Below are 17,449 nucleotides of genomic sequence, written 5' to 3' on the forward strand. Positions count from 1 at the left end.
ATGGCTGGATGTAGCGCCTCGTGTTGGTTGGGTTCGCTCCCTGCCTCTACCCGGGCTCAGTAACACAACTCCCACAACAATTTCTGTCGCTTTTTTTTCTTTACGCATTGTATGGAGCCTCCATCATATCTCTAACCCATTTGCGGAACCGGAGGGATGGCAGCCGGATTCGGTCCGGTGTAAGGGGTTGGGAATGAATCGGCACAAGGATAAATGGTTATAAACAATTATTTACATTCAATGCTAGCTTTTGATTGTGACTGACTCGCCGAGAGAGGGAGAGAGAGGAGGTGGTGGTGGTGGGGGGTATATCATGGCCGCTCAGGTCGCCAGCGCCACCACTCTTAACACTAACCCGCCTTCCGAACTCAAAAAGCCGGATCGAGAACCCAAGGAGGAGTTGGTACCGGGTGAGAAGCAGTCAGACAAAAAGCAGCCGGGCTTGGACAGCGGGTCACCGGGCCGCGGGGAACTGCAGGACGGGGCCGACGGTGGAAATGCAGGGGGAGGAGGGGAACCTGAGATGAAGAACGGGAATGGGAACCCGCCCAGGGCTAACAATAATAACCAGAATGACTCTGTCGGACCAGAGGGAAATAACCACCCCGGTTTGGTGCATCACCACGGCCCCGCTTTTTCTCCGCCTTCTTACGGATACAGTCAGCACTACAGTCGGGCCCCTTTTCATCAACATGGCGGACAACAAAGCCCTGGCATGGCAGCTGCTGCGGGTCCGGTCGTGCAGTCGAGCAACATGATGGACCCGTATCAACCTAATTCACATGACCATGGCTTTTCGAACCACCAGTTTAACAATTACAACCCATTCCCGAACAGGACTCCTTATCCCGGCCAAGCGTACGCCATGAACTCCCCTCGCAGTACCCAGGCGCCGACAGCTGGGGGGCAGCCAGCTAACGTTAAGCAGCAGCCACCAGCGGGAGGACCCACGGCGATGGCTGGATCTTACAATAACCAGAGATATAACATTGGGAACCCGCAACCTACGTCCACGCCGACACTCAACAAGCTCCTAACCTCCCCCAGCTCTACGCGGGCATACCCGAACTACCCGTCCAGCGACTACAGTAGCCAAGAAGGAGCTAGTAAGGGACCAGCAGACATGGGCAGTAGCGGGCTGTATGGAGGGAGCAATCCGGGTTGGCAACAAAGAAGCCAGCACCCGTCGCCCATGAGCCCGGGAAGCACAGGGCAGCCGCTAGTTAGAAGCCAGGTAAAAGCACAATTTTACAAAAACACGGTGTGGGCTTTTGAACGTCTCCTTCCCTCCTCCTAGCTAGTTCACAACGTAGCAGGCCAGCCATTGTCTGATACTAGTTCGCAAAGACTCTAAAATGGCTGCCTCTCGTGTGTGTTTTTTTTCTTCTTTTACACCATATAATTAAATACTTTTTGTTTTAAATTTATTCACAGGCGTGTAGCAAAGCAAGAGTGCATCTTGAGGGAGATAAACGTCGTTGAAACAATGTTAGAACGTTCAGGGAGCCACGAAGGCCCGACTTTGAAAAGGGGGCGAAAATACACTCACCGAAGAGACACGGCTCGTTTTTTCTCTTCTCCGATAGCTTTTATGCTCGCTTAACACGTTTTAAATGACTGCTTATTCCGTTTTAAATGTTGTTAAGCTATACTGGTGTATAGAAGGTAACGTAGGCTACGTGTTTGCATACATATTAGTTTGTGATAGTTGTGTAGGCCTATGCTCTTGTGTTTTTAGGCTACTGTTTTCTTGCGCGTAAAGCTGTAATCTTGTGGCCATACGACGGGAGGAATGTGTTGCATGCCGAATCAGTCTCTCACGGTTAATGGCTCGTGTAGATTCAGTTTAAATCGCTTAAATGCCCCCTTTGAAGAAGTCATAAACTATGAAGATGATTTAAACATTTTGATCACATGTTGATTAAACTAGTTTCGTCGTGCTGAAAAGCCACGCATGCTGCCTGTAAACAGTCAGCCCAGCCATATTTAAGGGAGGGATGAGTGAGTGCAGCCTGCAGATTGCCGATTGCACAGGGATTTGAATTGTGGAGGTAAAATCCTGCTGTCAAAGCCAGGAGATAGTTGGTCTTTGGTTGACTTGCTAGCTGAGATCTGATTGGCTCCTCATCTGCTGCTCATGGCCATTTATAATTACATGTGATGCAAGGAAACAGTTGCTGATAAGAACACGCAGCATTAAGTCATCACTAGGTTAACAGTGGTATTACTTGCCTACTTCACTCCTCTGCCCCACTTTCCACATTAAACCAAACCTGCTGTGATGGAGCAAGAAAGACAATGATAATATGTGTTTCTTATATGTTTCACTTAGTCTTTCGGTGAATATTTCCCTTAATGAGAAAAACAACTATTTATTAGCGATTTGTATGTTGCTTTCATGCAACATGCCTTTGATGTCACCATCAGAAACGGTCCCAAACCATACAATTGCACACATTGTTGCTTATTGGCTGATGCACGAACTGAACATCTGCCGTTTGCATCATTGTATATGTCAGGCTGAGTGTTGTTTGTAGCAAACAGCATTGCTACAGTCATAAACTGTTTACCACATAATGGCTTAGGGTCACATCAGCTGTTCTATTAGTCTTCTCCTTATTAATTCACATACAACCTTATTTTTTATCCTTGATGTCCCCCCTAGATAAACTAATTATAGAAACCTTTTGTTTCTTCCTATTGTAACCTGCTCTGCAGTAGTATTTGACCTCTGTCTGCTGCGCCTGGCATGCCACACACAAGTTTGACTGTTTGACTGCAAATAATTCCCCCTCAATCCTCCCCCCAGGCCAATCAGAAGGCAGTCCAACATCTCTCAGCAGCCAAGGGAGTTTCCTCTATGTCTTATGCAGATTAGCCATGTGCTGCTCTTATTTATTTCACTTTATTATCTTGGATCTGCGAAATGTCACGTTGGGTATTTTGCATACCATTTGTAAAGGGCCGTTGTTAAGCCGAGGACGCCCACTCAGGAGAGTGCACATGTGGGAATTCACTGAATGCAATGCAAGGGGATACATCTTCTTTAGTTGATTTATAATCATGAAATACCCATAATTTTAGTGCCAATTATGTTTGGTGGATGTGATTAAACATTTGGATCCTAAACGTGAGGCACTGGCACAGTGCAACAGTAAGCGGCTTTGATGATTTAGATAAAGCTAGCAACAAGTGGTTACCTGAGAATGAATTGTTGTACTAACTGCTGGACTATAGTCATAGTATGCGCCGGAGCATTTTTCACTCTCTCCGGCTGTTGTGAAAGTACTTCCTTCATTTCTGGTGTCATTCATCCAGAGCCAAACGGTCGTCTCTGGGGAAAATAACTACTTGGACCAGGCTCAAAACAGGAGCACAGCTGGGATATGTTTAAGATTGGGCAGACTGCCCTCCATTCGAAAGTAGATATATATAGCTCTCTGGACTTCCGAAACTATTGCAAAGTGAGGTGAAAAAAAAAACTGGGTAATGACCGTGGGAAATAAGGTCAAAAAAGGCACACTTTCCTCATTCATTGAAGTTTGTTTTTTCAATTTATGATCTGCGAAAGTTCCCCACTTCAGCCAAGGATTTTATGAACTGAATAAAGCACTGTAAAGGCATAATTAAGTTGCACAAGAAATAGGAAGGGTGCTTGTAAGCCCTGTATCCCTTGCTATTGAGATGAATCCTATGCTACTTGGTTGTCGAATTTATGTATTTTCTCATGTTCTTGTTGTGTCCAGCCACCTGGTCCCATTGACCCAATGGTAAAAATGAGAAGTCAACCTTACGGGCCAGGCAGTCCATACGGTCAGCAGTCGCAGCAGGTGCCTCCCACAGGTCCACAACAGGGACCCGGATACCCCGGCCAGGGTTATGGCCCCACAGGACCCCAGAGATACCCAGTGGGAATCCAAGGACGAACCCCTGGAGGCATGGGTGGCATGCCGTATGGTCCACAGGTATTTCACACAATTTATCTGATTCAAAAATAAGTGTCCTTAATTTTTGTATTTGTTTTTTTATCAGTATTGCTCTTTTCTCCAGTTGTATTTGAACTCTCATGTGTTTGTTTGTTCTGTTTAGATGGGATCTTATGGACAGCAGGGACCAGGAGGCTATGGATCTCAGGGCCAAGCACCATATTACGGGCAACCTGGCCAGGCTCCTCATCCAGGCCCGCAGCAGCAAACCCCCTACACCCAGCCCCAACCAGGACAACCGATTAGCCAGACACCTTACCCAGGGCAACCCCACCCTCCGCCCACTTCTGCACCACACACCCAGGGAGGACCACCATATCAGCAGCAGCCCCACATGCCTCCACAGTCCCAGGGGCCACTGCCAGGCCCGTCCCAAGGGCCCCCACTGTCCCAGCCACCTTATTCCCAGCCCTCGGCTCCACAGTCCGGCCAATCTATGTACGGCCAGCAGCAGGGTCCACCCAGCCAGGCCCCGCAGCATCCCAGCCCCCAGGATCCCCCTGGACCACAGGGTCAGTCCAGCTACCCGGGGCCCACACAGGGGCCTCAGCAGCCCCCTTCTTCACAGCAACAGCAGCCGCCGTCCCAGCCTCCACAGCAGCCACCGGGACACAGCCAACACCCACAGGGTCCGCCTGCAGCATATACGCAAAACACTCAGCAGCAGCAGCAGCAAGCACAACAGTCACCTTATCAGCGCTTTCCTCCTCCACAACAGCAGGTACTACCCTCAGTCCGGGACTATACTTATATTTAATTATCTTTCCCCCGTGTGTGTTCACATGCATGCTTTCCCCGTAACTCGGCCAGTGTACTTAAGTTGTGTTCTGGTGTCTTTTAGGAGGTATCCCAGGACTCATTTCAATCCAACACCCCTCCATCCACTCAGCCTAAATCAGGCCCAGAGGACAGTCAAGGCCGCCCCTCTAGCCTTCCGGTCAGTTATGCTCGTTATGTCACTCAATATGTAAGAATAGGAAAGGCAATTTAATTTATTTTTTTGCTTTTCACTCCCATGTAAATTGGCCAATATCTGTTTGGGTGTTTTAGTGATTATAACACATAACACACAAAATTAACTTCTAATCAAATGTATGGCAACATGTCGTTCATGACATTTAGATGTCCCTATGTATCACTTGGTATGTCAGGTGTTAATGCTTAAAAAGCTTTAACTTAGCTGCGTGCCTGTATTGCGGCTGCTGTGTGTGGCTGGACGTTGATGGTTAAGGAGACAAGGCTGTTAGTGCGATACTTTGTTAGAGCTGCTGTGTAAGTGGCTAAATCTGAGACGGGGAGTTTGTTTGTGTATTCAAGTCACATGGCAAAAGCTGCTGCTACATGCTGACTCAGCTCGCATCCTACAAACCTTGGTAACCATGACAACCCCCAGCAGTAGCGCACACTTGTTCTTCTTTGATATAAGGACAAAGGCCTCTGGGTCTTTGTGTGTGTGTGTGTGTGGTATTTGTGCCACTCGGAGTTGCAACTTGCACAGTAAATGCACAACATGTCCAATTGCTCATGCCAAATATTGTGTAATCATAAATTGTCCTTTTAATTGAATACACCACATTTGTTGACATCAGCTCCTTCTGTTTGTGTTTTCTCAGGACCTCTCTGGATCCATTGACGACCTGCCTACAGGTGGAGAGAGCGCCCTGAGTCCCGGGGTGAGCACGTCGGGCGTGTCAAGCAGCCAGGGCGAGCAGAGTAACCAGGCTCAGTCGCCCTTCTCTCCCCACACATCCCCACACCTGCCAGGCATCCGAGGGCCCTCACCCTCCCCGGCTGGCTCCCCCGCAGGCGCCAGCACACCTCGCACAGGACCGCTGTCACCCGCCAACATGCCAGGTGGGCTGATCCCTCACAAAAATGAGAAATATGATAACAGAATCCTGACATTGGTGATCCAGACACCAAATTACTTTGTGTCGTGTTTAAACGCTTACTGTGTAGATTTTGCATTTCAAGGGAGGAAATAAAACACACTATAGCAACTTAAATTCATCGTGAAGTAAATGGATTTTGTCTTCATTTTTAATGGAGCACACAAGGAAGAACACAATTATAATATTGTGCTTCATCGATAGTTACACATTCTTAAACCCAGATTTTCATGATTTTAAAAGTACACCTCAAGTGGCTTAAAAGTTAGGAATGAAATAGATCAACAACACAATACCATTCTTTGCCCTTTTTTTAAAATAATTGTACCTCAAATGCTCTATATGTAAAGTTCTAGTAAGAGGTCCTGTAATCACTTTTTCTTTTGATCATCTCTGGGTCTTGGCTGCTGTTTAGAAATGAAGTTCTGTCAGTTGGCCCATGCCCATTCACAGAACATGCATGATTGAGCCAATGGGTCCTGCAGAGTTGAAGATGTAAATTATTAAACGCCTGATCATAAAATAGAGGAAAATAAATTACTAACCAAAACCATACAAGTGTTATTTGGCCTGGTTTTCTTGTTTGCTACGTTATAACCACAGTGAAACTACTCAGTACACACAGCACACACTAACAACTTAACGTAAATATTATTGTTTAGGGACCCAGATGCCTCCCAGACCATCAAGTGTGCACTCAGACGGGAGTCTCCACCCTGCAATGAGCCAGTCTCCTATGGCCCAAGACAGAGGTATGCTGCAGTCTAAATGCCCTCATAGAGATAACTGTGTCAAGAGAATTTGCCATAGTCTCTGAGCGCTCTCTCTGCTTTCCGTCCTCTTTAGGGTTTATGCAGAGAAACCCTCAGATGCCTCCTTATGGTTCCCCGCAGTCTGCCTCTGCACTGTCACCACGCCAGTCCTCAGGGGGACAGATGCATCCCGCAATGGGCCCATATCAACAGAACAACTCCATGGGTGGCTATGGACAGCAGGGAGGACAATATGGCCCTCAAGGTGTGTACTTAAAAAGGTTCTCTGTCTGTGTTTGACTTGATGTGAGAGAGAGTTTTGTCTGTTGTTGAAATTTTGGTTGTGATAAGAAAACAATGACATTTAATTTGAGGTTTATGGTTTCCTCTTAAGTTACTATCCTGTTTGAAGTTTTCTCATTTTAGATTTAAGATTAGGCAAACATATGGAATATATCTCCCTGCCGGATAGGAATACCATGCTACTGTCGCTCCCTCCCTCTGATTCTGCTGCAGCTATTTATAGCGGTGAAGTAGAGAGTCAGCTGACGTAGCAGAGACGCTGTCAGTAGAGCTGAGACTGTGAGGAAGGTTTGTTGCTCAGGCTGCATAGCTCTTTGTGGTAGCACACTGTGGGGACAAGGTCTTCCTCACACAGCTCTAAAGGAAAATACTCTGTCATAGCTTCAACAATCACAGTTGTAATGTTTAACCCAAATTAACTTGTGGGTGTTGCAGGGATTTAGTTCAGACCCATATACAATTACAGTCAAATTATTATTTTCACCTGATTTTTTTCTTGTCACAATGTCATCCTTAAAGGTTATCCCCGGCAACCTGGTTATGGCAACATGCCAAACGCAAACTACCCCGGGCCGGGCATCGGCCCAATGAACCCCATGGCAGGACAGGGTGGCGGACCGCCATATTCTGGCATGCCTCCAGGAAGGATGCCTCCTAATCAAATGGGGCCACGTCCCTATGGCCCTAATATGGGTCCAAACATAGGACCCAATATGGGTCCAAACATAGGACCCAACATGGGTCCAAACATGCCTCCTAACATGGGCAACATGCCACCTCAGGTAGGCTCTGGAATGTGTCCTCCCCCAGGCATGAACAGAAAGGCCCAGGACCCTGCGGCCATGCAGCACTCTGCCACCAACTCCATGCACAACAGGTTAGTTTAGTAAGGATCCTCAAGTGCCTTGTTTCCCTTACCTCTCACAAGACTTCTCAGTCATGCTTAAATATGTGATACCTATACCCAGAGCCGACCCATGCCTTCATGGGGCCCTAAGCGGAATATGATTAGGGGAGCCCCTCTTCATTCGTTGCGCTGGCCAAATTATTGCCCCTTGTTAGATGTTATCCACACACCCTTCCGCTAGTGCATCCAATGTCCAGCTGGGTGGAAATATATGACAGGCGATATCCCAACCCTCCAAAGGGGGTCCGGGGGTATGCCCCCCGGTAGAGTTTTTTTACGTTTTTAAAGTGAAATGCATGAATCTGGTGCACTTTGACAGAAAAATGAAGAGGTTAAATCTGAGAATGTTTTTGTGAACAAATAATTGAGACAATCGGTCGGATGAATTAGAAGCTATTGAAGAAAGACACATGGATTTTGCATAAAAATATTAATTTAAAATAAAATATTATGGGGGGTCCTCTGGGGTGGGCTTTGAGCTCTTTTTCTTTTACGGGACTCTGTAATATAATGAATGCATTTAAATTCAGTGAGAGGTGCAGTGTCCAGCTATCTTTTTTTCACAAACAAGGCTGAAATAGGCTATAGACTATACATGGGCAACTGAGGGCAGCCCCATTTACAAATGTTTTTAAATTAAGTCAATACATGCTGTGCATGGATGTGAATGTCAATATCAAACACACAAGGTAAAAAAAGTGACAATGTATGGGTATAGGCTCGGCCTATACCCATACATTGTCACTTTTATAAATACTAGTTGGTCATATGTTTTCTACTTCATCCCAGGATGCCTGGTTACCCCAACATGTCTCCAGGCATGATGGGGTCCGGCCCACCCTATGGGCCTCCTATGAACAACATGCCTGGAATGATAAACACTCAAGGTGGATCCCCTTATCCAATGGGGCCAAACATGGCCAATAACTCAAGTGGTAAGTTGTACAGAAACGACTGTACCTAGCCTTATTCTCTTTGTAATGTTGGAATGCACAGCTAATTCCAACCCCTTCCACTGTGTGTAGGTATGGCCCCCAGCCCAGAGGTGAACAATAAGATGAACAACAAAGTAGATGGGAGTGTAACGCCCAAGCCAGAGCCCAAACCTAAGGTAAGCTGACTACTATGTGTTCTTCAAGCAATATTTTCCAAAATCCTTGAAAGTCTGAACAACTCGCAACTCTTCTGTTGCTGCATTTGTAATAGTCCCCACTCTTTCCTCTGGCAAAACAGAAGTCCAACTCTTCCACCACAACCAATGAAAAGATCACACGCCTGTATGAGTTAGGACCAGAGCCAGACAGGAAGATGTGGACTGACCGTTTTTTGTCCTTCAACGAAGAAAAAGCACTGGGCATTACCAACCTGCCCGCTGTGGGACGCAAACCCCTCGACCTCTTCCGGCTGTATATCGCCGTTAAAGATATCGGAGGCATGGCACAGGTTAGTATGGCACTAAAAAACAAGAATTAATACAAAAGCACATTTATTGCTTGCCTCCTATTGTAATCACTATTCTACATATGTCTCCTTGTGCATCTCTTGCCAGGTGAGTAAGAATAAGAAGTGGCGTGATCTGGCCACTTCCCTGAATGTGGGTACGTCCAGCAGTGCTGCCAGTTCTTTGAAGAAACAGTACATCCAGTGTCTGTACGCCTTTGAGTGCAAAATTGAGCGCGGTGAGGACCCTCCGCCTGAGATCTTCACCGACAACAAAAAGAACCAAGCTGCTAAGGTCCAGCCCCCCTCTCCAGGTTAGAGCCGTACTCATCTTTTCAAATGAACTTGTTTCAGCGCCGTTCCAACTGAGTAACCCACATCTATGCATTTGAAAACAAACCGAAATACAGAACTTGCTGTTTTTGAGTGTCATTAATGTCATGTGCGATGTCTGTCTGCTCCTCTCTTATTCCAAACTGAAGCGTCCCTCTGCTCCACAGCTGGGTCAGGCTCTTTTCAGGGTCCTCAGACACCCCAGTCCACTAGCAGCTCCATGGCTGAGGGGGGAGACCTGAAACCTCCCACCCCAGCCTCCACTCCTCATACCCAGATGCCCCCCATCCCACCTGGGTCGAGGTGACACTTGCTAAACACATCTAACTTTACCATTTAACTTAAGCTTCTTAAAGTCATTTGAATCAGAGTAGCTAATTTCTTTCTGCTTTCTCCTCTGTCTCTCCCCACTCCCCTCCCCCTCCCCTTCACCTCTGCTTCACTGTAGGAGCAGTGTTAACCTGACGGACCCCTTCTCTGAAGGAAGTGACCCTGCTTTCCCCAGGAAGAACATGACGCCCAACTCTGCCTATCAGTCTGGCATGAACACACCAGACATGCCAGGGCGAATGGGCACATACGAACCCAACAAAGACCCCTTTGGTAACATACGGAAAGGTGAGCTCACTTGAATTTATCGTGTTATCCTAGAAACTAAAGTAGTTCCTTAATTACCCATTTGGTTAATCGGTTCTAAATGGGCTTTAATTTTGAATGCCTTTCCAATAGGGGAGCAGTTTCTACCTGCCAGCCAGGGCCCTAACAGTGGGGTGGGTGACCAACCGCAGCAGCAACCGCCACAGCAGCAGCAGCAGCAGCAGCAGCAGCAGCAGCAGCAGCAGCAGCAGCAGCCTCCATTCAACAGGGGACCGCCCGGGGCCATGGGCACGATGCCAATGGGGCCCAGACAACAGTATCCTTATGGACCAGGCTATGACAGGAGGTAGGGATCATTCAATGGAAGATGGCATTCTCAAGGTCATTGAATACTGCTGATTAGACCAAGCAGCTATTTTCATGACCAGTTAAACCTTAAAGTTCCTAATGAAGGTCAGAAAAGGTGTCCAATTAACAGCACTGAATTTGTGTCAGTTTTCATTGCATTTCAAGGAATATACAGGAATTGGCAATGTGGTTGGCTGGCTTCTTACACATTTAAATATGCTCCGAGTGGATGGTACACTGCCAAATGTTGACATGTATTTGTTTTGGAAACTATATTAAAATTCAATAAACACAACTGAAAAAGGTTGCAGTTACTGAAGAGAAAGATGTAGTTGGATTGTTGTCCATGTTTCTGCCATGAATTGGTCCATCTTTCACACTATTATTTGTTTAATTTCCTAATAGGGTCCTGATAATTTGTCAATATGATAGAGGGGGTGCACTTGATCTGTTCTCCACTAAAAAATAAATCTGCAGAAATAACAGTTTGGAAATAAAATATTTGAGTAATTTTGGGAAGTTTTAAGCTTCGTTCCCACAGATGGTAGGAACAACAGCAACAAGTACAACCCATAGTTGACCTCCTATTGTGCATGTGAGCAATTCATTCTTTAAACAGCAGTTAATGAGTGGGGAAACAATTTAGAAAGTTACTTTATTTTGGATACAATCATAGGGTTTAATTTAAACATCAAGGGCCTTTTTATAGTGTTCTCATTTCTCATCATTTCTATGTCTGTGTGTAGCAGAATATGGGTAAACGTTATGTTCGTACATTTTTCATGACATATTCATCATACATATTCTGATTTCCCCAGATCGGAGCAAGGAATGGCTCCGGAGGGCAATATGGGATCCGGTGCTCCTCAGCCAAACCCTATGATGCCGGCCAACGCCGACACGGGGATGTATTCGCCAAATCGCTTCCCACCGCAGCAGCCACGGTCAGTTCACACAGCACTTATTTGCCGAGCATCTTAGGTTTAGAGCAACTTGTAAGTGGAGACTGATCATGCTTCATATGAAATAAATATATTGCTTTTATGAGTAATAATAAATGAATGTGGTTTATAATAATGTCCAAGAGGGTTTCAGAAATGTATGTACATGTACAGGATTTCTTCAGTGTCGTTACAAAATACCCTGTATCATATAATGTACATTTACACTCGCATTTATATTGGCCCTTTATGTATATTAAAGGTTTTATTGCTTGGGCAAAAGTGAAGAATTATATAGATCCAACTGAACCGGTATAATGGACATGTACAATATAATTGAATGTGAAGCTGTAAATAACACTGATGGATGAAAATCCATCACTGTGTGCTATAATTTGTGTTGTTTTTGTATGACAGTACATGTGTAACTGTGGGCCAGACTTAATCCAGTGAACTCCGGATACATAATATTTTCATAGTCAAACTGACAAGGAATTATGTTTACAGGCTTGATTCCTATGGTAATCAGTATCCTGGACAAGGAACGCCCCCTACTGGCTCCTACCCAAATCAGCAGCCTGGAATGTACCCTCAACAACAACAGGTCAATGATCCATCTGCACTCTTAACTATTCTCCATACACTGGGATCAAATAATCACTGCGTTACAATCCCCATACTATCTACTATTAAGTATGGTAGAAAAAAGATTTAGAATGTGCTAATTCTTGTGGCCAGCTTTAGAATGGTTAGAAATACCCAGATGTCTACTACATCTGGCCAAGATTTTTAGTGTTGAAAACGGCATGCTATTTGGCTGATCCCGACCCATAATCCAGTGCGCACCTGAACATCGACGGAGCCTCCAAATGAAAACAAACGGGGATGCGACGACTATAAAAGCAAGAGGCAAGATCAAGGCGCAATGTTATGATGAAATTATAAAGTAAAAGTATGTCCCAATTGTATGCCTACTGCATCCTAACTAGATTATTTTTATCGTCGGATGTAGTATGTAGAATAGAAAAAAGAAAGAGTGTGTGATTCGGAATGCAGGGTAGGTCAACGTTTTTTAATTTTTTTAGTATATTTTTGTTGGCAGAGCTGCTTTCATTTTTTAGCATGTTATGAAACCGATGTATTCATTTCTACTAAAATGGTGTGAATTAATGGTGTTTCTTTTGCTTATTTCATGTGTAGAGTTACAAGCGTCCTGTGGAAGGGGGTTACCCTCCATCAAAACGTCATGAGGCGGAGTACAGTGGGCCCTTCCATGGTGGACAACAACCATCACCACAGCAGCAACAACAGCAAGGAGGAGCCTCTGTACCCTCTGCAGGACAGCAGGAGTCATACAATCAGTACAGCGGCAGTGGGCCCTTCCCCGGCTCTGATCGCCGCCCACCTGGCCCAGGCAATCAGTTCCCTTTTCCCTTTGGTCGCGATCGGATGCAGGGAGCGACAGGGCCGAATGCTCAGCCCAACATGCCCCCTCAGATGATGCAGTCAGGCCCCGAGGGTCCTCAGGGAGCTATGTGGCAGGGGCCGCGAGAAATGAACTATCAGAACTACCCCGGCCGGCAGGGTGGTCCTGCGGGCCCACCCCAGGGACCTGGTTACCCTGGCATGAACCGCCCCGAGGAGATGATGTCATCAGAGCAGCGGATGAATCATGATGGCCAGTGGGGGGGTCAGATGGGCCCACGGCAGCCTCCTTATGGCCCAGTAGGGCCAGGCCAGCCCATGCCTCGTTCTGTACAGCCCAACTACCAGACCCCTCAGGGAGTGCAGAACCACATTCCACAGGTGTCCAGCCCGGCCTCCATGCCCCGCACCATGGATAGCAGGACATCCCCCAGTAAATCTCCCTATATGCACGGAGTAATGAAGATGCAGAAGGCCGGCCCTCCAGTGCCTGCATCTCACATAGTGCCCCCTCCGATGCAGTCGCCTCTTATAAGGCGAGACATGCCTTTTCCCCCCGGCTCTATAGAAGCTAGCCACCCTATCCTGAAACCACGTCGGAGACTCACGGTGAAAGAGATCGGTATGTGTACATTACAAAAATCATCCTGTGATTTTGGCTTTCATTATCATCGACAGAATTACTTCATGTGACTTAGTCCATTATTATTGTTCCAAGTTTTTGCTTAGACAATATTTGGTACTAATTGTGTTTTTTTGTCCTGTCTTCTCAGGAACTCCGGAGGCATGGAGAGTCATGATGTCATTAAAGTCAGGTTTATTGGCTGAAAGTACGTGGGCCTTAGACACCATCAACATTCTCCTGTATGATGACAACAGTATTTCCACCTTTGATCTCAGCACGGTGAGACTTCACATTCAGCCCTTGTCAATGGTTTATAACAATTATGTGTGGTGATCATGTCTAAAATGTTGTGTATTTCTGCTCTTTCTTCAGTTACCTGGCCTACTAGAGTTGGTGGTTGAGTATTTCAGACGCTGCCTCATTGAAATCTTTGGCATTCTGCGGGAGTATGAGGTGGGAGACCTTGGCCAAAGGACATTACTCGATCCTGATGCCTTGAAACGAGACTGGGACAGCAGCACAGAACAAGAGTCAATGCAGGCTGAGTACATGGAAGCAGAGGAGGAAGATGAGGAGGATGAGGAGGAACAGGAAACTGAGGGGCCAGCTCCTGTTAAAGAGGAGAAAGGGCACGAGCAGTGCTCCGTGTCTCAGGGTCGAGATGAGAAGACAGAGGATGAGGACAAGAAGAGCAAGGGTTCTTCATCTGAACAGACAGACACATCGCAAGCCTTGGCTGCCCACGAGAGACCCAAACAGTCCAGCAAGTTTGACAAGTATCCCCTGAAGGTGGTACGAAAGAGGGACCCATTTGCAGCTGCCCAGTCCAATAGTCACGGCAAACTACAAGAGTTTGACAGTGGGCTGCTTCATTGGAGTGCTGGAGGGGGAGACTCGACAGAACACATCCAGACCCACTTTGAACCACGCAAAGACTTCTTGGAACATCGAGAACGAATACCTGTGCCCCCGACCCTCCTGAGGCGACGGATCCCAGAGGAAGAGATGCAGGACATTGATTTGCCAACCGAAGAAGAGAAAAGTAAGCAACCGGATGACGAGGAAAGGCCAAAAGAGATATCTTCCTCAGAGAAAGCAGCAGTCGCAGAGAAGGCAAGCCCCTCAGTCAGCAGTGAGGAGGAGGGGAAGAATGATTCAAATGAGACGAAGACAGTTGAGAAATCGGCTCAAAGTCCCCAGGAGAACAACAGACCCATTCCTTCCTCTGGTGGCGTTTTAACCCAGAAGGCTCAGCAGAAGGGCACCATACTGGAGGACGAGCCTCACAGTAAAGACGAGGGGCCGCTCATTGCACTGGCTAGCTGGCAAGATTCTTTAGCCCGCCGCTGCGTTTGCGTCTCCAATATTGTCCGCAGCCTCTCGTTCGTGCCAGGCAACGACCACGAGATGTCCAAACATCCAGGGCTGCTGCTGCTACTGGGACGCCTGATCCTGCTCCACCACAGGCACCCCGAGCGCAAACAGGCCCCGCTCACCTACGAGAAGGATGAGGACTCCGAGGAGGGAATGGGCCAGAGGGACGAGTGGTGGTGGGACTGCTTGGGACTCCTGAGGGAGAACACGCTGGTCACTTTGGCCAACATCTCGGGCCAACTGGACCTCTCCATCTACCCAGAGAGCATCTGCTTTCCTCTGTTGGACGGTCTTCTCCACTGGGCCGTCTGCCCCTCAGCAGAGGCCCAGGACCCCTTCCCCACCCTGGGCCCCCACAGCGCTTTGTCACCTCAGAGACTGGTTCTGGAGACGCTAAGCAAACTCAGCATCCAAGACAACAACGTGGACCTCATCTTGGCCACTCCTCCGTTCCGTCGGTTGGAGAAGCTGTACGGGAACCTGGTGCGGATGATCGGAGACCGGAAGGTAGCGGTGTGCAGGGAGATGGCCGTGGTCCTGCTGGCCAACCTGGCCCAGGGTGATACTATGTCAGCCCGGGCCATCGCTGTTCAGAAGGGCAGCGTGGGCAACTTGCTGGGCTTCCTGGAGGATAGTCTGGCTGCCACACAGCTTCAGCAGAGCCAGAGCTCTCTACTGCACCTACAGGGGATGCACTTCGAGCCCACAAGCCCGGACATGATGCGGCGAGCTGCCAGGGCTCTGCACGCCTTAGCCAAGGTGGCCGAGAACCACTCTGAGTTCACACTACACGAGTCCCGGCTCCTCGACCTTTCTGTGTCTCCCCTAATGAACTCGCTGGTTTCGCATGTGATCTGTGACGTACTCTTTTTGATTGGCCAGTCATGACAGCTGTAGGGAGCCGTGGCTCCACTTTTTTGGGGGGTATTTATCCCCAATCCCCTCTTCCCTGGAAACCTGGCTTGTATTGTGTAACAGGGGCAAGGAAAGTTCAAGTGACTGTCTTTAATTTATGAAAATCCTTCAGATTCCATTCTCTGAGCGTCCCCCAAGCCGTCCTTGCTGGAGGAGGGGAGGGGCAATCACAGAGCTGTGGTGGATTATAAACCAGAGAGATGCCCACAAAGTGACACTACTTGCAACATGAACGCCAACTGGATGACACAGCAGAGCACCACGGTTTGAAGACTGTTCTGCACTTGGGGGGAAAAGTACTTTTTTAATAAAGATAAATAAATAAATAAATAAATAGCTGAAAAACAAAAACTGTAACCAAAGTTGCTGTCTCGTTTACAGTGAGTTTGGGAGACACAGCATGCCCTAGCTCTCCCCTCGAGGGCACAATGAGTCTGTAACTGGTTGACGTTCACAGGTGAAGCAGACTGACAAGTGGCCTACTGGTTGTAGTTGGACACTCAGCAGTCAGCCCGACAGTAGACTTAGTGCTGTCAATAGACACCTTCACCGGGGAGGCCTGTGCAGTAGATTGTAGGACATTTTCTGTACCGTACTGCTCTTGAGTGTAAGCATTCTGTAACACACGTTTCACAGAGAAGCAGAAGATGCAGCTCCTCTAGAGTTTTGAGGTCATTTTAGTTTGGTGTTAAACAACAAATGGCTTTCTTCCCCAAAGTATCATGAACCTACAACACCCTTACCTCCTCTTATCCCTTGATTGTATGAATACCCTTATGAAAAGAAATCAAGACTTAGGACTGGTTTTCAACTTAAAATACAGCTTTGCTGTGGTGTGTATATATAATGTTGTACATTACACTTCCTTTCTCTGTGTCTGTCTCTGTCTGTGTCACTATTCTCACACTTGTTACTGGTGAGGGATTGAGGCTTGACATGGGAGTTTGGTCTGTGACCTCCGGTCCCCTGCTGATTAGACCCACTCCTCTGGTCTCTTCACAGCTCCATAGTACGGAAGACACGGCTCAAACCTGTTATCTCCTGGTACAACGAAAAATAAACTAGATGAAGTACACATTTGACAATTTTTCTTCAGTCATGAATTCTGCATATTTGTATTTCAGACTATGTAGCTAAGACAACATGTAAATTCCTCCCTTTCCCTTTTTTGGCTCAATGAATATCATTTATTCAGTATGAAATCTTTATACTATATGTTCCACGTGGTAAGAATAAATGTACATTAAATCTTGGTAAGCTGTTTGATCGTTTTGTTCTTTTGGAATAATGGACATTTCAAACAAATGTGTGAATTAGCAGAAAACTTTTGTTAAAAAAGATTTCTGTAATGCATGCGCCTTCACACCGGTGCTCAAATGCTAGTGCATGGTCCATAGTAGTGAACTAAAATGTTGACATGAAGCTCACTGTTTGCATTATCTTGGTTACTGTTTCAGTGAAAGAACTATAGAAAATAGGAAGTGCCGTCAGTGACATGTTTTATTAAAGGTGTACTATGTAATTTTGGGGTTGTCTGAGAAGTGAAACATTTCTAGGATATTATTCTCATAACTAAATAAACAAACGTCCCTCCTGGGAAAATTGGAACCCTAA

The 17,449-nt window shown here is 46.8% G+C and overlaps 1 protein-coding gene across 6 annotated transcripts; it reads left to right on the top strand.

The window, feature by feature from the left end:
* The first annotated feature begins 57 nt into the window (after positions 1–57).
* Positions 58–17,087, top strand: arid1aa (AT-rich interaction domain 1Aa). 6 transcript variants are annotated; one of them, XM_080038920.1, is made up of 20 exons: positions 58–1,234; positions 3,747–3,965; positions 4,090–4,707; positions 4,828–4,923; positions 5,600–5,840; positions 6,538–6,627; positions 6,722–6,892; positions 7,450–7,807; positions 8,627–8,772; positions 8,863–8,948; positions 9,071–9,280; positions 9,387–9,591; positions 9,760–9,913; positions 10,059–10,228; positions 10,340–10,553; positions 11,374–11,499; positions 12,004–12,100; positions 12,697–13,543; positions 13,695–13,825; positions 13,919–17,087. In XM_080038920.1, exons 1-20 carry the CDS (start codon positions 314–316, stop codon positions 15,806–15,808), a joined length of 6,990 nt encoding a protein of 2,329 aa, XP_079895046.1. In that variant the 5' UTR covers positions 58–313; the 3' UTR covers positions 15,809–17,087. The 6 variants fall into 6 exon arrangements, with proteins under 6 accessions (XP_079895046.1, XP_079895047.1, XP_079895048.1 ...); XM_080038921.1 differs by having other exon boundaries at positions 10,065–10,228; XM_080038922.1 differs by having other exon boundaries at positions 9,778–9,913.
* The last annotated feature ends 362 nt before the right edge of the window (positions 17,088–17,449 follow it).

The sequence above is a fragment of the Ammodytes marinus genome, assembly GCF_949987685.1.
Source record: "Ammodytes marinus genome assembly, chromosome: 13".
Classification (NCBI taxonomy): domain Eukaryota; kingdom Metazoa; phylum Chordata; class Actinopteri; order Uranoscopiformes; family Ammodytidae; genus Ammodytes; species Ammodytes marinus.